Source organism: Micrasema longulum, unplaced genomic scaffold, assembly GCF_059751315.1.
Source record: "Micrasema longulum isolate JH-2025_06_02 unplaced genomic scaffold, ASM5975131v1 h1tg000874l, whole genome shotgun sequence".
NCBI classification, from domain to species: Eukaryota; Metazoa; Arthropoda; class Insecta; order Trichoptera; family Brachycentridae; genus Micrasema; species Micrasema longulum.
In genome coordinates, this window is record NW_028278066.1 from 729,191 (window position 1) to 748,902 (window position 19,712).

At 31.0% G+C, this 19,712-nt stretch overlaps 4 protein-coding genes across 7 annotated transcripts; 2 read left to right on the top strand and 2 right to left on the bottom strand.

Annotated features, from left to right (window-relative positions):
• The first annotated feature begins 932 nt into the window (after window positions 1-932).
• LOC148278487 (nudC domain-containing protein 1) lies at window positions 933-3,869 on the top strand. The gene is made up of 2 exons (XM_088231330.1): window positions 933-2,255; window positions 3,340-3,869. The coding sequence occupies exons 1-2, from the start codon at window positions 1,028-1,030 to the stop codon at window positions 3,840-3,842; spliced, it is 1,731 nt and encodes a 576-aa protein (XP_088087456.1). The 5' UTR covers window positions 933-1,027; the 3' UTR covers window positions 3,843-3,869.
• Window positions 3,870-4,709: 840 nt separating this feature from the next.
• On the bottom strand, window positions 4,710-8,235 carry LOC148278488 (epimerase family protein SDR39U1). Its single transcript, XM_088231331.1, has 5 exons — window positions 8,081-8,235; window positions 7,496-7,700; window positions 6,367-6,607; window positions 5,329-5,559; window positions 4,710-4,958 (listed from the first exon to the last, which is right to left on the bottom strand). The coding sequence occupies exons 1-5, from the start codon at window positions 8,100-8,102 to the stop codon at window positions 4,743-4,745; spliced, it is 915 nt and encodes a 304-aa protein (XP_088087457.1). The 5' UTR covers window positions 8,103-8,235; the 3' UTR covers window positions 4,710-4,742.
• Window positions 8,236-8,700: 465 nt separating this feature from the next.
• On the top strand, window positions 8,701-14,489 carry Tsen34 (tRNA splicing endonuclease subunit 34). Of its 3 annotated transcripts, XR_015823186.1 has the most exons (8): window positions 8,708-8,964; window positions 9,380-9,466; window positions 10,031-10,166; window positions 10,680-10,798; window positions 11,405-11,509; window positions 11,918-12,067; window positions 14,066-14,337; window positions 14,421-14,489. XR_015823186.1 is itself a non-coding variant. In XM_088231334.1 (7 exons), the coding sequence occupies exons 1-7, from the start codon at window positions 8,913-8,915 to the stop codon at window positions 14,257-14,259; spliced, it is 843 nt and encodes a 280-aa protein (XP_088087460.1). In that variant the 5' UTR covers window positions 8,701-8,912; the 3' UTR covers window positions 14,260-14,489. The 3 variants fall into 3 exon arrangements, 2 of the variants coding, with proteins under 2 accessions (XP_088087460.1, XP_088087461.1); XM_088231334.1 differs by having other exon boundaries at window positions 8,701-8,964; window positions 14,066-14,489; XM_088231335.1 differs by having other exon boundaries at window positions 8,705-8,964; window positions 11,918-12,077; window positions 14,066-14,489.
• LOC148278490 (dynein regulatory complex subunit 11) lies at window positions 12,532-19,469 on the bottom strand. Of its 2 annotated transcripts, none has more exons than XM_088231332.1 (9): window positions 19,227-19,469; window positions 18,038-18,591; window positions 17,451-17,667; window positions 17,089-17,320; window positions 16,853-17,012; window positions 16,238-16,749; window positions 15,533-15,808; window positions 14,946-15,170; window positions 12,532-14,853 (listed from the first exon to the last, which is right to left on the bottom strand). In XM_088231332.1, the coding sequence occupies exons 2-9, from the start codon at window positions 18,571-18,573 to the stop codon at window positions 14,630-14,632; spliced, it is 2,382 nt and encodes a 793-aa protein (XP_088087458.1). In that variant the 5' UTR covers window positions 18,574-18,591; window positions 19,227-19,469; the 3' UTR covers window positions 12,532-14,629. The 2 variants fall into 2 exon arrangements, with proteins under 2 accessions (XP_088087458.1, XP_088087459.1); XM_088231333.1 differs by having other exon boundaries at window positions 19,142-19,469.
• Window positions 19,470-19,712: the final 243 nt, after the last annotated feature.

The following is a 19,712-nucleotide window of genomic DNA, read 5'->3' on the forward strand; positions in this document are numbered from 1 at the left end:
TTTTACGTTTTAATTACAAGTGAGTACGGTTATTTACCGGGCGCATCGAATTAAATACCCATACGGAAATGAAATTTTTCGATAATTTAAAATAAAAGCAATTAGAAAAACAGAAAAAAGTAACAAAAAAAATACGAATGAATCAAAGAAAACCTTCTTTCGAATAGTGAACTTAAAAAAATACATCTATGTGTGTGTATATTAAATTGTCTTTTTCACTTTTTTCTCAAAAAGTTTTGTTTTTATTTGTTTTCTGTTTTTAAATTACTTTTTTTGGTATTTGATATTATTTTGTAATGTATTTAGTTGTTTACGTTAGTGAGTAGATTACCAAATACAAGAGCCTGACTCTTCTTTGGCAAGTCCAACATGAATTGTACTTATTTTTGTGTGTTTATTTTTTTGTTAAAACAGAGGTTTTTAAAAAAAACTAATTTCAAAGAAGTAAATGATGGCGTAATATTTTATACCCAATGATACAAAATCGAAAGACGCATGAGTTAGAATAAGTATGAGTAAGAAAAATGATTTCGAACTAGCTACCAGAGATTCTTGTATATATTTTTTATATGTCTCCTCACATAAGTTGGGAATTCACTATTCATTTTTTTAAATGAATCTTGAAGGAAAAAATCTATTTTAATACAATTAGAATGATTTATTTACAGTGGTCAAAATATTCAGATTAGGATTGTCCACAAGTTGCCCCGTTCAAACTCAAATATCTTCTTTAGAATTAACAAATTGTCTTTGGTAAATTAAATTGGCCTAGAACTTAATTGTCTATTTTTTATTCATAGATTAAAAGTGTAGTATCGAAATTTGGCCGGTCTGACATTTGTCAAGTGATTTATCTGTGCACTTGTACTTGTACAATATAATCTGTGTCTGTGACCACTCTGTGACATCAGAGATAATGTAGAACTATTTGTGACATCTGTGTATTCGCCCGTTGGGTGCTGGTTGGTTTTTGGCATATTTGTGAAATTTATACTCTGTAAATCAAACATTTTTCCATTCTGATACAATGAAGTGTTTAGTAGAATTGCGTCCTAATAGAACACTTTTACAGCCTAACTTTGACGGGTACAAATTATCTTTAGAACCTATTCCTGTTTGGCGAAAGACATTAGACACTGAAATTGACAGGGTTTTTCCGAGTGATGAGCAGTATTCACTTATTCACGCAAAATTATTTGGCCTGCACAATCACCTTGTTTACGATTTGTGGGCTGAAAGTGGGGTTTATTTTGTAGATAAAAACTGGAAGGTTAATAGAATACTACTGAAAGAAAACAGAACATTAGAGGAATTTCAAAATGTTTACGAAATTCCATCTCACATTGAGAGACAAAGTGGCCACTATCAAGTGTCGTTGAAATTCTGTTCAGAACAATACGCAGTTTTGGCAGATGGCGCAGGAACTTTACATATTGTTAAAACGGGCTTCCGAAATCGTGCGGATATTCAATGGAACTGCATATTTTCCGATCAGGTCTTGGGTTCTGAAATTTGCTTCGAAATAATAGATTGCAGATTAGAACACGAAGAAGGAAAAGAAGTGATTCACTGTCTTTTGCAACATATCCAACAAAGAGATAAAACTTTTGATACAGTTATTGAGTGGGTTTCTTTACAAAAGGAAAATCACGTATGGAATGTGGTGTCCGTGAAACAGTTAAAAGGACAAGGATGTTTGCACTACGCCGCTCTAGAGTCTCAGTGTCGTGGGATTTACATTGCTAGTGATCACGCATTCCGATTCACGAGTGATTTGAATAGTGTGGTAGCAGAACAATCAGAACCAGTAGAAAGAAATCTAATATACACTTGGCTTCAAACAGGAGAGGATGTAACATTAACTCTTCAATTGGATAAAAATTATAGTAAATCATCACTTGTCATTGAAACTTCTTCTAAATCTGTAACAGTCATATACAATGGATCGGAATTATTAAAGGGAGACTTGCACGGGGTGATCAATAACGATTTGACTACGTGGAATATAGACTCAAATGGGAAACTGGATGTCTTGTTGACTAAACATCACTCTGGGGCCATGTGGGCAGAATTCCTGGTTGGAGGAGACAAGAAGGGGGAGCAGGTAATGCACCCGGGACTGGTTGAGGAAGTTCACCGCAGGCTAGCCCACCTCTGTAGTGATACAGAAGCTTCTGCAGAAGGAGGTCCGGCCGCCTTCAACAACCAGGAGCTAGAGGAATGTGATGCAGTATCGGAAGAAAATACTTGCTTAGGTACTCAAATACGTTTTTATTTTTAAAATTTATTTTATTTATCATAGTCTAATATAATATTTACAACACAATATTTACATTTATACTTGTTCTAACATTTTTTTTCATTATTGATCACTTGCTGTCCTAATTTATAATATTAATGCAGGTTTTACGTATAGATACACACACATACTTAATTAACAAATGTTTTGTATTGGGTTATTATGGTGAATGTTGAGAAGTAGTTATTTACTAGTGTTACCAGCTTAGAGCGTTATGTATAATGCTATATGTTTAAAACCATTCAACTAAAAAATTATGCCACAGTTACAAAATTTATAATGATTTATAATTTATATTTATTTAAATGTAAAAATTTTGATGGATATATACAGGATGTTCTTTAAACCCTGTCACATCCGAAACCACGGTGATCAGTATGGGCAAGAAGACATATTAGCATATTTTTAAAAATATTTAGAACAAAGAAAATTTTTAAAAATAAAATATTAAAAAAAACACAAATGGTTGCTTACTTCTGCAGGGGAGAAGTGAGGGGAGCGCGGCGCAGTGTCAGACTCCCCCTCCTCATTTCACCCTTGCAGAAGTAAGCAGCCATTTGCTTTTTTTTTTTTTAAATATTCGTTCTAAAAAAATATTTTAATGTGCCAATATGTCTTCTTGCTCATACTGATCATTGTATTTCGGATGTGATAGGGTTTAAAGAACACCCTATAAATTATAATTGAAATAAATTGAAGAAAACTGATAATGTCATAAAGTTTGTGTACAACAAAATACTTGTAAGTGGCATATGTTCAAAGTTAATAATCAATCTGGAATTGATAAAATTATCCATAATTTGTTTTGAACAATGAATACTTAAATATATAATAAATTAAACAAGAGAAAAGTTTAACTGATTTGAAACAAAAATTGTGAGAAAAACAACTTTAAATAACTGCTATCCATTTTTTTGTATTCGATTTGTCACGATTGGCATATTTTATATTTAAATAAAAAATGGTAGTATACCTGTGTCTATTTATTTGTTATTTAATTATAAAGTACTAATGATTTGGTATTTGTTTTTTTTTTTCAGTAAGGATTGATGGCACCTCACATAAAGTAACCCATCAAGCTCCGTTGAGTGTTCATCAAGTGGTTTTGACTGTCACTCTCGCACTCTCCTCCCCGCCTGCACTGGGACTTCGGCATGATGTAGACACCTGTATATGGCAACTCAACCGACTCGGTGAAGATGGTCATACTTGGCCGGTCAAGCACGAGGGAACGTTGCCAGCCTTTGGATATGTTCAATCATCCAAGCAGCAAAAGAAATTTACTGTCTGCTCTCCTAACATGGAGTACAGTGTGGTGTGTGAAGCCAATCGGCACATGTTTGTTTACAGAAGCAAGTCAGCACCAAGGGAAGGATGCCAACTTAGGCAAAGAATTGGTGGTGGAGAAAATAGGCCGGTTAATATTGGACAGCAACAAGTAGTTTCTCTAGACCGTGATGGTGAAATACTCGGAATAAGTGCGACTAACGATACTTTATATATTCTTTCTGAGAAAAATGTCATTGCTCTTCAAATGCTGTAGCATTTTAAATACATTTCTTATTTTAAACATGTTTTTTTTATTGCTTCCGAGGCTTGTATTATAAATAGACGGTAAGAAATTAACACACTTCATGCGGGAAAGGTAGTTCTACCTGCATGCCTGACTGGTGCTTAGCAACAGGAAGGGTAGAAACAGCCAATACACTGGCTCCACTTTAAAGGGGGGAAAGGTAGATCTACTCGAATATTTCATCAAAAAAAAAACTATGATAGGCTGTCGTTTCATTTACCTACACACATATTCTTGCACAGCCCTTACGAGTAACATAAGAGCTTTTACATAAGATGATTGGTTTAGTCATGAATTATATTCGTCTTCTTTATTTTACACATTAATTTTTTATGATTGGTAAGCAAAAAGGCAACATTTTCTGATTGTATTTTTTATATGAAGTATTGTTTTTTGTTTGTTGTTCTGCAAATGCGAATATATACTTACTTATTTTTTCATGGTTGTTAACAACATATTTGACTTCTACTTATGTGTGTATTTGCAATTTCATTAAAAAATAACTGATATTTTAAGAGATCGAGCGATTTTTATAAAAGTAGTTTTTATTTCATTTTTCATTGATTTTTGCCCGCTGCGTTTACCTGTTACACTGTGTAAAATGCCTGCATAAAATGTGTTAATAGACTTAACTCAAACTTCCCATTTAAAAATTATAATATTTGTATGATATTTTGTCAGAAAAATTATTTTACTGTTATATATAATATTAACAGTTTTAAAAATAACTAAATATTTTTATTTAAATTTTGTAAGTATCTCTAATTTGCCCCCCTGAAGTTATTAAAAAAATATATTTACCCATGAAAACCCCATCATAAATAGAAAAAATAGTTAGATATACATATATTTTTATTAATACAGACTGATTTACTTAAATATGTTTTTGGGAAATATATATGATACAGATTTACATGCACTTTCAATATTGCAATACTTGAATGTGAATCCATATTCCTCACATCTCTTTGGAGTGATCATTTGACCGTGGGTTAACATTATCGCTCGCTCCTTACCGAGCAGGAGATTCATCATAAATGCTGGTACTGGAATAACAGCAGGGCGGGTCAAAGCCTTTGCGAAAGCCTGAAAAAGATATTCAAATTAAAGATTGTAATGTTTATTTACTTTTGTGTAAAACTGGAAACATGTATTTTAATTTTATACATTATAACTTTAAAATCTTTAATTTTTTTACTATGCAAACTTTATGAAAAAACTTTTTAACAGTCTTCCTCACTAAGATATCCTGTTCCAAGTGAGACTGTAGTCTTTTTTATTTGCTTACATTTTAGTCAAATAAAGGACCAATTTCTGGGAAATATAGTTTTAGGAATCGAATAGAGAAAACTCAAGTTAAATTGTTCCGTCAATACATTTTGACACAAAAGCACTCAATATATTAATGTCTAAAAGTAAATTTTCTCCAGAATATTGATAATTTTTGTTCACTTACGTTTGTGAATTCACTGTTGGTACAGGGGAGTGGAGCAACTCCATTTATAACTCCTTCGACATTATTGTTCATGCAAAATAAAAAGAGCTGTATGAGGTCATCAATATGAATCCAAGGTAAATACTGTGATCCAGTACCAATTTTGCCACCAAGTCCAAGAAAATAAGGGATATACAGATTCTTTATCATTCCTCCTTCTCTACCAAGCACAACACCACTGCGAATGCTTACCTACACATAAAAAAATGACAACATGTTGTATAATAAAATTAAATCATCAGTATCCCTGTAAAATAAAAGATATCCTACAAAAAAAAAACATGGTTGTGAGATTTGAGCCTCAGATTATTTATTCAAATCTATACAAATGGTCATATTGCTGCATAGCTACATGTTAATCTGAGGTAGCCTGCTTATATGGAGTTAAGGCTTCCATGTATCGAAATTTCGAGACCAGCAGTGTGATTCTGAACGCTTTCTAGGAGGTAGAGAATGCGTTGCTAGCATGTAATAACCTACTGGTTGCTAGCTGATTTCACCCTTAACTAGTTATTGATTTAAGAAGATTATTCTGTTACGTTATTCCAGTTATGGTTATGGCTATTGTGATATATGTGTGTTTGGAGATATTAGGGACAGTTGGTTGGTATGTTTTGTATTCATTTTAATAAAAGTTCAGTCTCAGAATTTCAAGACTTGGTCTCCGAGTCTCGAGACTCAAATTCGTGTCAAAATTGGAAGCCCTATATAGAGTATTGCATATGGCTGGTGGAATTTATAACTTTTGTACAGTAATGATTTTAAGAAACATTATAATTTTTTTTAACATTCATTTTTGTTATTCAGTGGTCTTTATAATAACTTACCATGCCGATTTTTTTATTTATTATTTAAAATAATCATCCAAAATTCTATCACACGAGGTAGAAGTTAGTAGACAAAAATATTAATTGTATCATGGGTGTTCTCTCTCTCTCTAAACTAAACTCTGAATAAGTTTGATAATATAATTAATCAACATAAATTGAATGCTCTTACTGTTCTGCATGTCCCTGGATTCTTCAGTTTAGATGCTTTTTCCCAATGGTGACAAAGTTTAGAGAGAAAATCATACTCGCAAACATTAGAGTATTCATCGTATTTCACAGAATCAGATGGGGGATAAATCCCAACTCCTGACATACAAATAAAAGATGTTGGTTTTTCACTAGCTTCATTGATAGCTTTAGCTAAAATAGATGTAGTATTTACTCTGGAATCATACACACTTTTCTTGAATCTGAAATAAAATGTATCAATTACAGACTGTATTCACTTCGGATAAAAATTGTAAAACAGTTTTGATCAAAATGTTCTAGCAAGTGAGTTGGTCTTATCAAAATTTAATTAACATGTAGCACAGTTTTTTACAAGATACATTATTTTTGGGCTAAGATACATATCTAAATATTAATACAGTGCCTTTTTGTACAACATTCAATCACAAATTTATTTGTGACACAAAAATAAGACAAAAACTGTACCCTAAAATCAAGGCCAAAATTCTAGCTGGTTTGTAAGTAGATTATAGATTCAAATTGACATTCAATAGTTTAAGTTTCATATTTAATATTTGAGTTCTTATTTTTTAGCCAAATATTTCAATTATGAATCCACATTCCAAGTTGTGCTAAAAATAATAATCCACGGGACCACGGTTCAAAATGAATGAAAGGATTTATGCAAAATCTTTATTCTAAATATCGTTGACGGCAATCCATCACCATGTATGTAAATCACCGCCTAAGTAATCCAGCTATGCCATTTGCCGCTAAATGTATTTAAACATCGCTAGTAAAAACATGAAATATAATTGTAAAGTAAGATTTACCTAAATGTTAAAAAAAATATATAATTTTACTGAACATACATAAAAAAAGTAATTTTAATCTCTTTCCTCTAAAGTGGTCAAATCGCGGTGATGGATTGCTGTCGACAATATATTTTCGTGGTAACAAAGGACCAAGCAATAATGCAATTTTCTTGGAATCAACTATGTTTTTATCTATAATATGTGGAAAGCATTTAATGCATTTTTTACTGCTTATCAGTTGACTAATCTGTGTATTCCCATCTTAAAACCTTGTTAATTATGAAACCATAAAACAATAAGTACTTAATTACTTACTCATCATTCCACCGTTTTGAAAAATCAAGTACATTCACTCCTGCTAAATTGATTACTGAAGTAGTTTTCGAGGGGAGACCATTTTTGGCTATATAATCCCATGTGATACCACACTTCAAAGGTTTGCGAGATATTACAGTTACATCATAACCATTCCATTTCAGAAAATATGCCAATTGTTTACCAATAAAACCAGTACCTCCTCCTACAAATTACTTTTTTATAATTGAAATTAGAAGAAAATATAAGTTTTTAACTATGCATATTATTAAAATCATCTACCTTTAAACAAATATCTGTAACTTTCTATGGGTTAATTATTTTTCTCTGCAAGTTTATTTTCGCATAACCAAAGTTATTTAGTGTAAGACTAAAAAGTAATGTGGCTAGTTTAAAAGTTAATACTTTTCTTACAGTGTTATTTTTCTAGTAGTGAAAGCAATGTTGAACATTTTTAGTTAGAGATTGTTGTATGAAAGTGCATGAAATTCAGTTATTCAAACAATATAAGGTAGTTATATAATTTACTTTGAAAGAAGGAAATTCAAATAATTTTTTTACACAGTTACTAATTTATATGCCTACCTATTAATACACGTTGAACCATTTCAACGTTATTTTTTCGTTTATAAAAATCACATCAAACCAAGCCCGCAATAATATTTTTAAACAGACCGGGCCATCAGGAGTGAAACGTCAAAATTGGTCCAAATAAACAATAAACATCAATTGAGCTTATCGTAGTGATGTGTCAGTTCGAATAACTGTAGATCGGATTCTCGTATTTAATATGTTTTATGTTAGGAAATTTTTAAATGTTTTTTACAGATCAGTACTGCCTCATTCCTATTATGTCATATTTTATTATATAAGGTGAATAATGTACTACCCGCGTACCGCGGTGGGGGCGGGTCGTGTATTATTTGTAAGATTTTAAGGCAATATATGACGGATTTATTACTTTCGAAGTTACTAACTTTAGTCTGAATGATTTTTAAAAGTCTGAAAGTCTGTGGCCACCACCTTTCAAGTGACCAATAGGCCACATTAACCGAAACGTCCATCCGACGAAAGATGATTCCTTCTTATAGTGATGTGTAGAACAGAAATGAAGTATTCATTCAATTACTAGTCATTCGATTAGTAAATTCATTATATTATTTTTATCTCAAGCCACAACTACTTGTATTATTAATCTGTGGCCACAACCACAGACTAAATGGGCACACTTGTACAGCAAAAGTATGAAAGAGGAAGATGAAAATCACGTGCATCTCGATTTCGAAACGTCAAAAGTCAAAATGACATTCGATTTGTTTATTCTCCATTGGCATTATTTTGATAATTTAAAATATGAAGCGGTTAAATAAAATAATATTTCTAATAATAAATATTGATCACTAAATAATACGCCAAGATGATAACTTTACATTTTTTTGATGGAAAAGCCTTCGTTTGGAATGCTGAAGGTAACTTATGAGATTTACTTACTATTATAAATATAGCTTTCACTATAATAATAAAAATACATTTATAGTTTTATTCCACTTTTATTTATAAAATTTTACCAGTGACCGACATCGTCAGACTGGTGTCGGCCACGACGAAACCCTGCCATGAGTAAAAATTTATAAATAAAAGTGGAATAAAACTATATACGTATTTTTATTATTATAATTAAAATGCAGTTCCATCGAGAAATGTTAATAGAAAAACTCAATCTATTGCTTCAACTATTTAAATGGGTAATATAATATACTACAATTATGAATTTGATCAAATATGCTACTGTTATGATAACTCTCTTAACTTCATTTATTTAAAAATACCTGTATTTTAATATACTTCAGATCAATAATTTGGTGAATTTTATTTTACTTATAGACTGGATAAAAATACGGATGACTTATAGAATAACTGGTGAATTGATTGGAGCAATTGCACCCTTTCCACGTCATGGCGGATTTCACGGTAAATGCAATACATCAATCGCTTCTTTTCTGATAAATACAACAGTGTCGATTTCCACATTTCACAAATAAAACACCTATGAATAATTCTAATTTCTCTATTTTTTTTTTATACACACATTACAATTATGAATGAAAACAGTAATTATAAGTTCATAATGAAAATATATTATAAACTGTTATTCTTCTATATATTTTGTTGCTTCAGTTACACAATAATTTGAAAACCATGATACAGGTAGCTTTAAAGTCTTTAAAAATGTTTAAAATAAAAATAAACAATAAAAAGTATTGCAATACATGTAATGAAAATGTTTTCAAATCACATCACCCAAAATGCGATCCCTGCAAGTTTTGGTACTATTGTATATCTGGACCAAAAATTTGCATTAATTGGGGAGGGCTACTATTGTTTTTTTTAAATTTAATTATATGTATTGCAAAGAAACAAGCCTGTGCAACGTCTTTTTTGTTAATTTTCTCACTTTACTCCCATATGTACATAAAAAAAACTGTTACCGAATTATAAATACTAATATTCCTTAAATCTGAATAATTTTTGTAGGATTTCCAATGGCTTTAATGTCAGAGGAAGCTGCATTACTTGTTGACGAAGGTTACTGTAAACTAGTTAAATCCTCCGATTTATGTCAAAAGGCAGAAGACAACACAATTCATTTAGCAGAAGAAACTGAAAAAAGGTAAATACTTATCGCTGTATTTTATATCTTTTGTTTACTTTAACAGTATTATTATTTCTCTTTTATCTAGTTTTAGTTTATTTACACTTTAGACATCTATCAGACACCATCTTTGTTACATCTCAAAATTACACCTTATGTGGTGTGAATCTAAATGGTTTAATAGCTAAAATCTCCGGTTGACCTTATGGTAATAGCCTCATTTGCTCTTAATAATGCAATTAGTACACTTAATTTTATTTTATGATAACCTATGATGAAAAATATGTATCAAATTTTCATAATCAATCCTAAAAAAACATTTTAAAAAAATATTTTTTTAATGAAATTACACTGACTAATATTCACTATGCCGTTCTAGAATATTAATGTGAAAAATATCTAATTGGTTTTTATCTCATTTCCTTACTATTCTCAATAAAAATCACGTTTTCCATTTTATAATTATTCATACATGATTTATTTTTACATTTGATTTTGATTTGACATTATTCTTTTTAATTTTTTTTTTAGGTTGTACTCGGAACAAGTAGAATGTATGAAAGAAAAGCGTGTAGAACAAATTAGTTCACGAATAGACATGATTATAGCAGGAAAACAAAAGAAGTTAGCTGTTCAAGGAAAAGTTTTAGGTAAATATCGAGTACATATATATATAATTTTGATTTCCACAAAATAATGTATATTTATTACAGGTTTAAAAAGGGTAATTACTATATGTGGCTGACGTGAGCACCCGGACTTCAAGAGCCCGACCATACACTAGCGAAAAAATCGCTAGTTCCGGCTATTGCTCCTGTACCCAACACGGCACGGTATGCTGCTAGTACTCGAAACCAGAACGAGTTGTTTTCTGTCACTTTAGTACCGGGGGATTTGAATTTAAATTTCTCCACGATGTGTTGAGGGGTACCCCCTCGTCAAAGATATCTGTGATTAAATCAATAATGATTTTCCAGCATTACTACTAGCTTTACTGGACTTTCAAAGGAATAAATTATTATTTTATATTTTAAAAGGAAGGAAAATGTAATTTATAATTGGTTTTTTATACACTGTACTAAAATTATTGGTCTATCTTTCATAAAGAAAATGTGTTAAGCATTTAACAATAATTTATCATGCCATGTATTATATTTTGTTAAAATTATATTTTTACAACTATTAGTTAGTCTTACTTTTTTGGTGAAAATATTTAGTAAAATTTAATTCGCATTTATTGCCTCTCAATTTTTTAGATTGTAACCGAGAAAGCATGCTTCAAGAAGAAATACAAAAGGTACAACCTCTAAGTACGGGGAACACTTTAGTCCAAATTCCTACCGAGCACCCATGGCCATACAGTTGAGTACACATTTGTTGAATTATCTATGTATTATGTAAGTAATATAAAACCATTCAGTGCTTGACAATATTGGAACATTTTTTCTGAGAAAGTGATCAGTGCAATTTCTGTTAATGTCCTTAAAAATCAATTATATCTGTAAATCTAGGTTTTATAAATTTAAGTTATATTATATAGATTAGTATTAATATAAATCTCCACCAACAATCCACAGAAAGTGGCTTGGTGGGATTCTTGTTACAGTAAAAATAAAAATTTCAAAAAAATAATGAAAATATTAAAAGCGTAAAAATGCATATTAATGTAAGCACAAGTTTCTAGCCGATAGTGTACAATTTAATAATAAAATCACAAAATTATTTAGATTTTCGTTGTATGTAATGATTAAAGTTTTTTTTTGTTTCAGGTACAAAAGATGTAGATATAAACAAATTGAGTCCTAGTGTATCTTCAGGTGAAGGAAAGCTACGATATGCTGTTTTTAAAGATTTATGGAAAAGGGGTCACCACATAACTGCTGGAGCTAAATTTGGGGGAGACTTTTTAGTGTATCCAGGTTTGAGAGAGTACATAGTATATATTCATATTATTATATTGGAGGATTCATATATCGCCATTCTTGTAAAAATTATCTAAATAAATGAAACTATCTTATATATTCTCGATTCTCTCATAATATGCTTTGGCACTAGGTGCTCACCACAGCCAGCACAGTAGTCAGTCTTATAGTTGAATTGAGGTGATGAAAATATAATTTATGCAAATAGCGTGTTTTATTAAATGTCTTGTGTACACCGTAAATTGTTCGTAATCTGATTGAAACCTCAACAAAAATAAACACCAAATAATTTTATCAATCTTTCCAAACCGAAAAAATACTTGCCCACAATGACTACATAGTTTTTTCTGCAGGCGCATCTACAAGGAAAACACAATGAATTTTTATTCTGTTTTGGAATTTTTCAAATCTCCACTAACTAGTTATATATGAGGGCGGATTGAAAATGAAGCTACCTAAGTAGGAAAAAAACTTTTTTTTTTCAAAAACCATTTATTTCTCAACATAGTCTCCTTTTACTTCGACACACTTAGTAAGACGATATTCCAACTTTTTTATACCATCTGATTAATACGATTTTGGGAACCTCTCAAAATACGCATTAGTTTCGGTAATCACTTCTTCGTTTGAGCTGAATCTTTTTCCTGCGAGCCATTTTTTCAAGTTTGGAAACAGGAAAAAGTCACTAGGAGCTAAATCTGGACTATAAGGTGGATGATCAACCAGTTCGAAGTGTATTTCACGTAATTTTATCATCGTATCCAATGCTGTGTGAACCGGTGCGTTGTATTAAAGAAAGAGCACTTTTTTTTTCTTTAAATGTGGTCGTTTTTCCTTGATTGCATCATTTAATTGATCCAATAATGCACGATAATACTTTCCTGTGCTTGTGAATCCTTTTTCAAGATAATCGATGAGCAATATTCCGAGTGCATCCCAAAATACAGTGGCCATAACCTTGCCAGCCGATTTCACTGCCTTTGCCTTCTTCAGAGCACTTTCACCAGCTTCCACCCATTGTTTTTATTGATTTTTGGTTTCAGGTGTATAGTGGTGCACCCACGTTTCATCAACAGTTATTAATCGACGCCAAAAATCAACAGGATTACGCTTTATCATCTCCAAACACTGCTGTGAAGTGGTCTCTCGAACTTGTTTTTGTTCAACACTGAGCAAACGCGGCACCCATCTTGCCGATAGCTTTTTCATATGCAAATGTTCATGCAAAATGTTGAACACACGTTCATATGAGATGTTTACCATTTAAACAATCTCATGCAACTTCACTCGGCGATCATTCATAACTATATCGAGGATTTTCTTTTTGGCCTTCCTGTTGATGGTTTTGTTGCAGTGCTTGTTCGGCCGTGTTTAAATTCAGCAATCCAATATTTTACCATGTAATCTGACGGAGCAGACTCACCGTAATGTTTATCGAGCTTTTTTGTCTCTTTTGCCGTTTTCCCTTTCAAATAATAGTGTTTAATCACTGCACGAAATTTGCTTTTTTCCATTTTTCAAGAAACACAAAAATTGTTTACTTCATATGACTACAACAAATAAACTAATCGATGAATTTTGGTGACATTTTAACAGCTGCCGTTTTACAGATCGCAATTTGGAAAAAATAAATATTTTTTGTGTTTGTGCTGCCATCTAGCTCTAGGTAGCTTCATTATCAATCCGCCCTCGTACATAATTCTTAAGGTTGACACAACTGGTGTGTACTATAATATGCGAAGAACAAAACTATTATAATACGACTGACTATAATGTGCACCTAGCCCTACGAAAAATGTTTCTGAATGGCACTGACCAGCATTTCTCAGATTAGGATCTATGGAAATAATGATACAATAAAAAAATGATCCTCTACCAGTTGTTAAATTTCTTAAGACTTTATTTTTTAAGCACTATGCAATGGCGCATTGTGGGTTTAATAGCAATTTTTTAATTGAATTCCAGTAGGTAAATAATGCAAAATTTAATTTGCAGGGGATCCCACCAAATTTCACGCTATGTACATTGTTAAATGTATATCATCACAAGAAGAAGAAATGCAGTTAGCCAGTATCGTGGGGTTCGGTAGACTGGGAGTTTCAGTGAATAAATTAACTGTTTATGCTTTTTTCAACAATAATTGTGAAGTGGTGTATCAATCTTTACAGTGGCATGAAACATTAAGTTGAAAAATAAATTCAAATAATTACATATTAACTTATTTAAAGAAAGTCCATTCTAAGACATGTAAAAAATAAATATCACCGGTGATACTGCAAACAATAATGTAACAGTTCCTTGGTCCCTAGAATGAATTTATGCAGTGAAAATTGAGTGCGTAGTATTGCAGTATCACCAACAAAATGTTACAATACTTGTTCAACTATTAAAAAAATAATAAAAAATAATTACGGGCTAACACCATGTTTTTAATAATTTATATTAAAATAATACTCGCTTCTTTTTTTCAAATTTCTTGTTACTGTATAATATACAATCAGCATAAAAAATACAAAAGTCGTAAAAAATATATTGACAAAGAGTTAAACGTTATTTCTCCTATTTTTTTTTCTTGTTTCCTTGTTGATTTTCTACAAATGCCAACTTTTGCCTTCCAATTGTTGTCTTCCACCAAAATTGCTCAGCCGCCTCATCTTCTTCTTTGAATACTGGATCATATTTACTCAAAGCTAGTATAACCTCATTGGCAGTCAGAGGTATTACTCGGAGTTGAAGCATACGCTTAGTGGTTATAACACTTTTTAGAACTTTCAGGATTTCACCTTTTAAAATAATTTTAAAAAAATATTAATGATTAGTAAATTATCACTCCTACAATGACTTATTCCTTAAATTGAAATCTTTTTACGCTCACCAATAGTATAGCCGTCAGATAATTTAGCAATAGCGGAAACTTCAAACAGGGGTCCTATTCCACTGTACTGACGCAGGTGGTTCCTCCACATATTAGAAACTGTGCCATAATCAGGACGGGGTATCATGATGAACTTTTGATATGCTGCTTGTAAGGATTTCACATCAGCATCCCAAGGCACGGCTGACGTTCCAATAAATAATATTCTATCCTCTGCTGTAATACCTGAAATGTTAAAAATAGAGTAAGAAATTTCAATTTGGTCTTACACATTTCTTCAAAATTTCCTACAAAACTGACTACATATCTTTATTAGGTTATTAACAATAAAATTCTGCTATTGTTTGAAAATACAAAACTGTCATTTTAATATGAATATTAAATTATTGTGGACATTCCAAAAATAAATGCATGTATGTATAATATGTACTGATAGAAATATTAAAATAAATACATATATTATGTAAAATTTGCACAGAATGCATATGTATTATTATTTTTTGTTTATGTTGAGAATGTAGTAACATATTTGCAGTCTAAATTTTTGTTTTATTGTTTACTATTTTTTTTTTTAATGTCCATTGTACCTTTTATTATTTTAGGAATGTCCTTTTTTAAACGCTTGGGGTCTGTTAAATCTGTTTTAGGGACTTTTCTGAGAAATGGCTTCTCTGCATCGTCCATAAATATAATGGATGGTTGTAATAATTTTGACATTTTAGAGATCAAATGCAACAGCATTATCAACCCCGGTTTTCCTGGATATTTTCCCACTATGTTTGCAGGAGACAAATCAAATAAAACTGCTCCAATTTCGGTACATATTGCATGAACTAGCATTTTCTTTCCACTTCCACGGGGACCTAAAATTATAGATATAGACACACACAATAATTTATTAATTATAAACCAACATACTATTTATTTTTTTTAAATAATTTTTTTACATTACATTATTTAATATTTTAAAATCTATATTATGGGTATTATTTAATTCCTCACCAAGTCTAATAGCTTGTTTCTTAGTGAGGGATAAGGATTGTTTTGTTTTCTTGTAAATAGTTTATTACTATTTATTTTACCACTATCCCCTTGTACAAAATTTGCACATTTAATGAAGACAAGAGTCACATAAATAGTAAGAGGATATGATAATTGTATTCCATTATATCTTATTACACTATAATTATTGTTTAAGTTATTCATGTAAATAATGGAAAATCGTATTCCACTATACAAGAAAAGAATAATGTAGAATAATTGTAACTCCAGTATAAAATGAAATACATTACCTGTTATAAGCACTGATTTAATGAGAGGTAAATTTTGATGAAGAGTATCTGATCCCATAGGAATAATGCAGTAATGTTTAACAAGATTCCGAATATCTCCCAAGGATGGTAATCTATCTTTTCCAAGTTTCCGAAAGTCAAAAGCAGCATAAGAATTTTCTCCTATATATGAGTCAACTGGAACTTCTGGGTACTTTTTTATGATTCCGTTTGTTATTAATTCTTCGAACAGAGACTCCAGTGTTCTATCTGGGGTGAGATCTTTTTCTTTCTTTTTTTTGCTTTTTTTACCTCCTTTTCTACCCTTTTTTGGCTTTTTCTTTTTAGTTTTTTGACCACGGTCTTTATCCCATGCGACTTGAAGTATATCTAGTTCTGCTCTCATCAATTCATCGGCAACTTTTCTTATTTCCATTTCTACCAAATTATATTTGTCTTCTTGAATCATTAATTCATCATGAATTTGATTTATATTATTTGTTTCATCTTTGTATTTCCATATGTCTTCATATCTGAAAGTGGTAATAAATTATTAAAATTGCAATAGATTATATTATGCAGGAAATAAAAAGCTCTGTTAAGTGAAATGATTGTGTATTATAAAGTGAAACATACTCATTATCAGCTAGTATGACATCGGGCAGTATTTTAGTAGGGGATATTTTGTATCCGATTTCTTTTTTAGCATCTTTTTTACCCTCTCCTTTTTCTTTTTTATCATCTTTACTCTTTTTAGAGCCCTTGGAAGAGGTTGTACTTGATGCACTATCTTCACCTAAACATTAAATTGATAAATTTACATACATTGTGACAGGTTTCCAAGATAATATATTCATTTTATATTTTTTAACCTTCAGAATAGTTTTTAAACATAGCTATGGAGCCTCCTTTTTCTTCTGTTGGAAATTCTGGCATTTTCCCAGAATGGTTGTAATACTCTCTAAACCAATGTCTTATTTCATCTGTTATTTCTTCCATTATGAGAACCCCCTTCTTATCCCTTATATTTGTTTCAATTTTTTCCAGAGCTTCTACATATTTCCTTTCATTTTCAGCTTGCACACCACGTCGATGCTCTTGTGCCTAAAATAACGAAGACTTTGTGGTTGGCTGACTATTGTTTTATTAAAAAAAATATTACCATGGTTCCAAAGTACATAATTAAATTAATTTATTAATTAATGTTCATAATTACTTAAATAAATTTGTTTACTTTTTCAACTTTTATCTGCATTACATTTTCTTTAACTGGTGTAGGTATCATTCCTATCAATATCATTTCTTCCATTTTTCGTTTTTTTACTTTACGACGCGCTATAAAACCTCTCCACATTTTTTGAATCATCAATGCGGAAACATAGCTAATTTCTTCCTTTTTATCCGGTTTTCCTTGTTCTTTCAACAGCCGTATTTCCTTCATAAATATACATCTGAAAAACAGGTTTATACTTATTACTATCGACATATGACATCATCATCATTCCCTTTCCGCACCTAATGGTGCATAGGGCACTGCGTTGGTACACCAATTGCAGCGTGTCTTGATCTTTTTTTTTGTTACATGAAGGTAAGATGATCAGTCTTATGCTTCTGGTACCAAGCCTAGGACTATGAAATATTCTGGTGTGAAAACACCCTTTTAAATAAATATTTCATATCAACCATGTCAGGAATAGAACCCGAGACCACTTGCATGGTAGGCAAACGCGCTGATTAAAATCGACGTCTAAAACTAGAAAAAATAGTTTTTCTAACTATAAAATATATAAAAGTATGGTTGATATAATGTATATTATTTACCTCAGCCTTCCCTGTCTCGCTCTTTCATGAATTTGTATGATTTTGATGGCTTCCAGTTCTGTTAACTGTATTTTTTTGTTTTCTTCTTCTTCATAACCTAAATTCTGTAGAGTATTTTCAATAAAATCTCTTTTATATTTAATGTCGTCAAGTCTTGAATTTCGAAAATATTTAGGTACTTTAAGTTCCGCTTCTATTGGAGAGAGGCGCAGTTTCATCAAAACATCGTCATTGTAGCTATGTTCTGACAAATCGACATTCTCCAGATCTGTTTTTAATTCTATTACTCTACCAAGGCATCCATCTAATAATTTTCTAATTAACAGCCTTTTTTGAGGTTGAACAATTTGGTCGTAGCATTCTTGCAGTTTATTACAAGCAATTACATATTTGTAATATACCTCAATAACTGCAGTTTGAAAAATATATTTTTCTTCTTGGTACGGTTCACTTTGAAGAGCTGTGTCGGTACCAGCTGCCTCAGACAAAACAACTCTTGCATCTGCCCATAATTTATTATAAGTCTTGTGAGACATTTTAAAGATATTCAGATCCTTAAATACAAACAAATAATCATATTACTGCTAAATTATTTAATTTAGTGTGACTTTTATTGTGATATTGATTATTGATCAAACATAGCACCTTGGTAATATCTGAATTGTTAAGGATAAGGTACCTATGAGTGAAATATTGATAGTAGTATTGATTTAACAAGCATCACAGATATTCAGAGCCGGACCCACCACAGGTTCAGATGGCACAAAGAACCAGATACTCGCTTACAAGAAAGGAGAAAATAACATGCTTGTATTCATTTACAAACGTGTATATTCCCATCCCTTTCCAGTAAGTGACAGAGCGCTAGATTGTGTCGGATCCGGCCCTGTAAATAGTACATTTATATACTGAGGATAGAAAACTGTAATTTTTTAATACTAAATTAATTCTTCGACATATAAAATAATGTACCGAAACTTTAGTCAGTTTAAACGGGAGACTGTAATATTGATATTTTAAAATAATATTAAATGAATTGTTTCAATGCAACAAAACCAATACGTGGTAAATAAAGTGAGAGGTGAATAAAAATGGTGTAAATACCTTCCCCTATGAGAAACTGATGTTGTATGTAATAACATTTTCTAGTAAGCATTACAAATTATTTACGGGTTTGAGCCTGTCTCACCTTGTATTTGTTTATTTTTTTTAGCAGCTGGATATTTTCATGTTTTTAGAAGGCACTTATTAATTTTGGAATCATTATTGATTTTTTCGACTGAAAAATTTAAACATTTGAAAAAATATTTTCATGTTTTCGTTTTAACTTTTTTTACATTATATATATTTTTTAAAATTTATTACTATCCTTATTTGTACCACATTTTAAAATTTTGAATTGTCAACATGTCAATCCGTTTCCATAGAAATTATTTTAATTTTGAATTTCGATGTATTCAGGGTTTACTATGATGGTACTTATATTGCAGTAGGGTTTACTATGATGGTACTTATATTATTTTGTTTGAACATAGGTATATACTTTATTATATAATTACATTAAATCTTTTAAACTCTTCTTATTTTTTTGCCATTTTGCCGTATGTACTCTTTATCACAACTGTTGTTTATTTAATTTATGAAATCCCTCTGTTTACTCAAGAATCCAGTATTT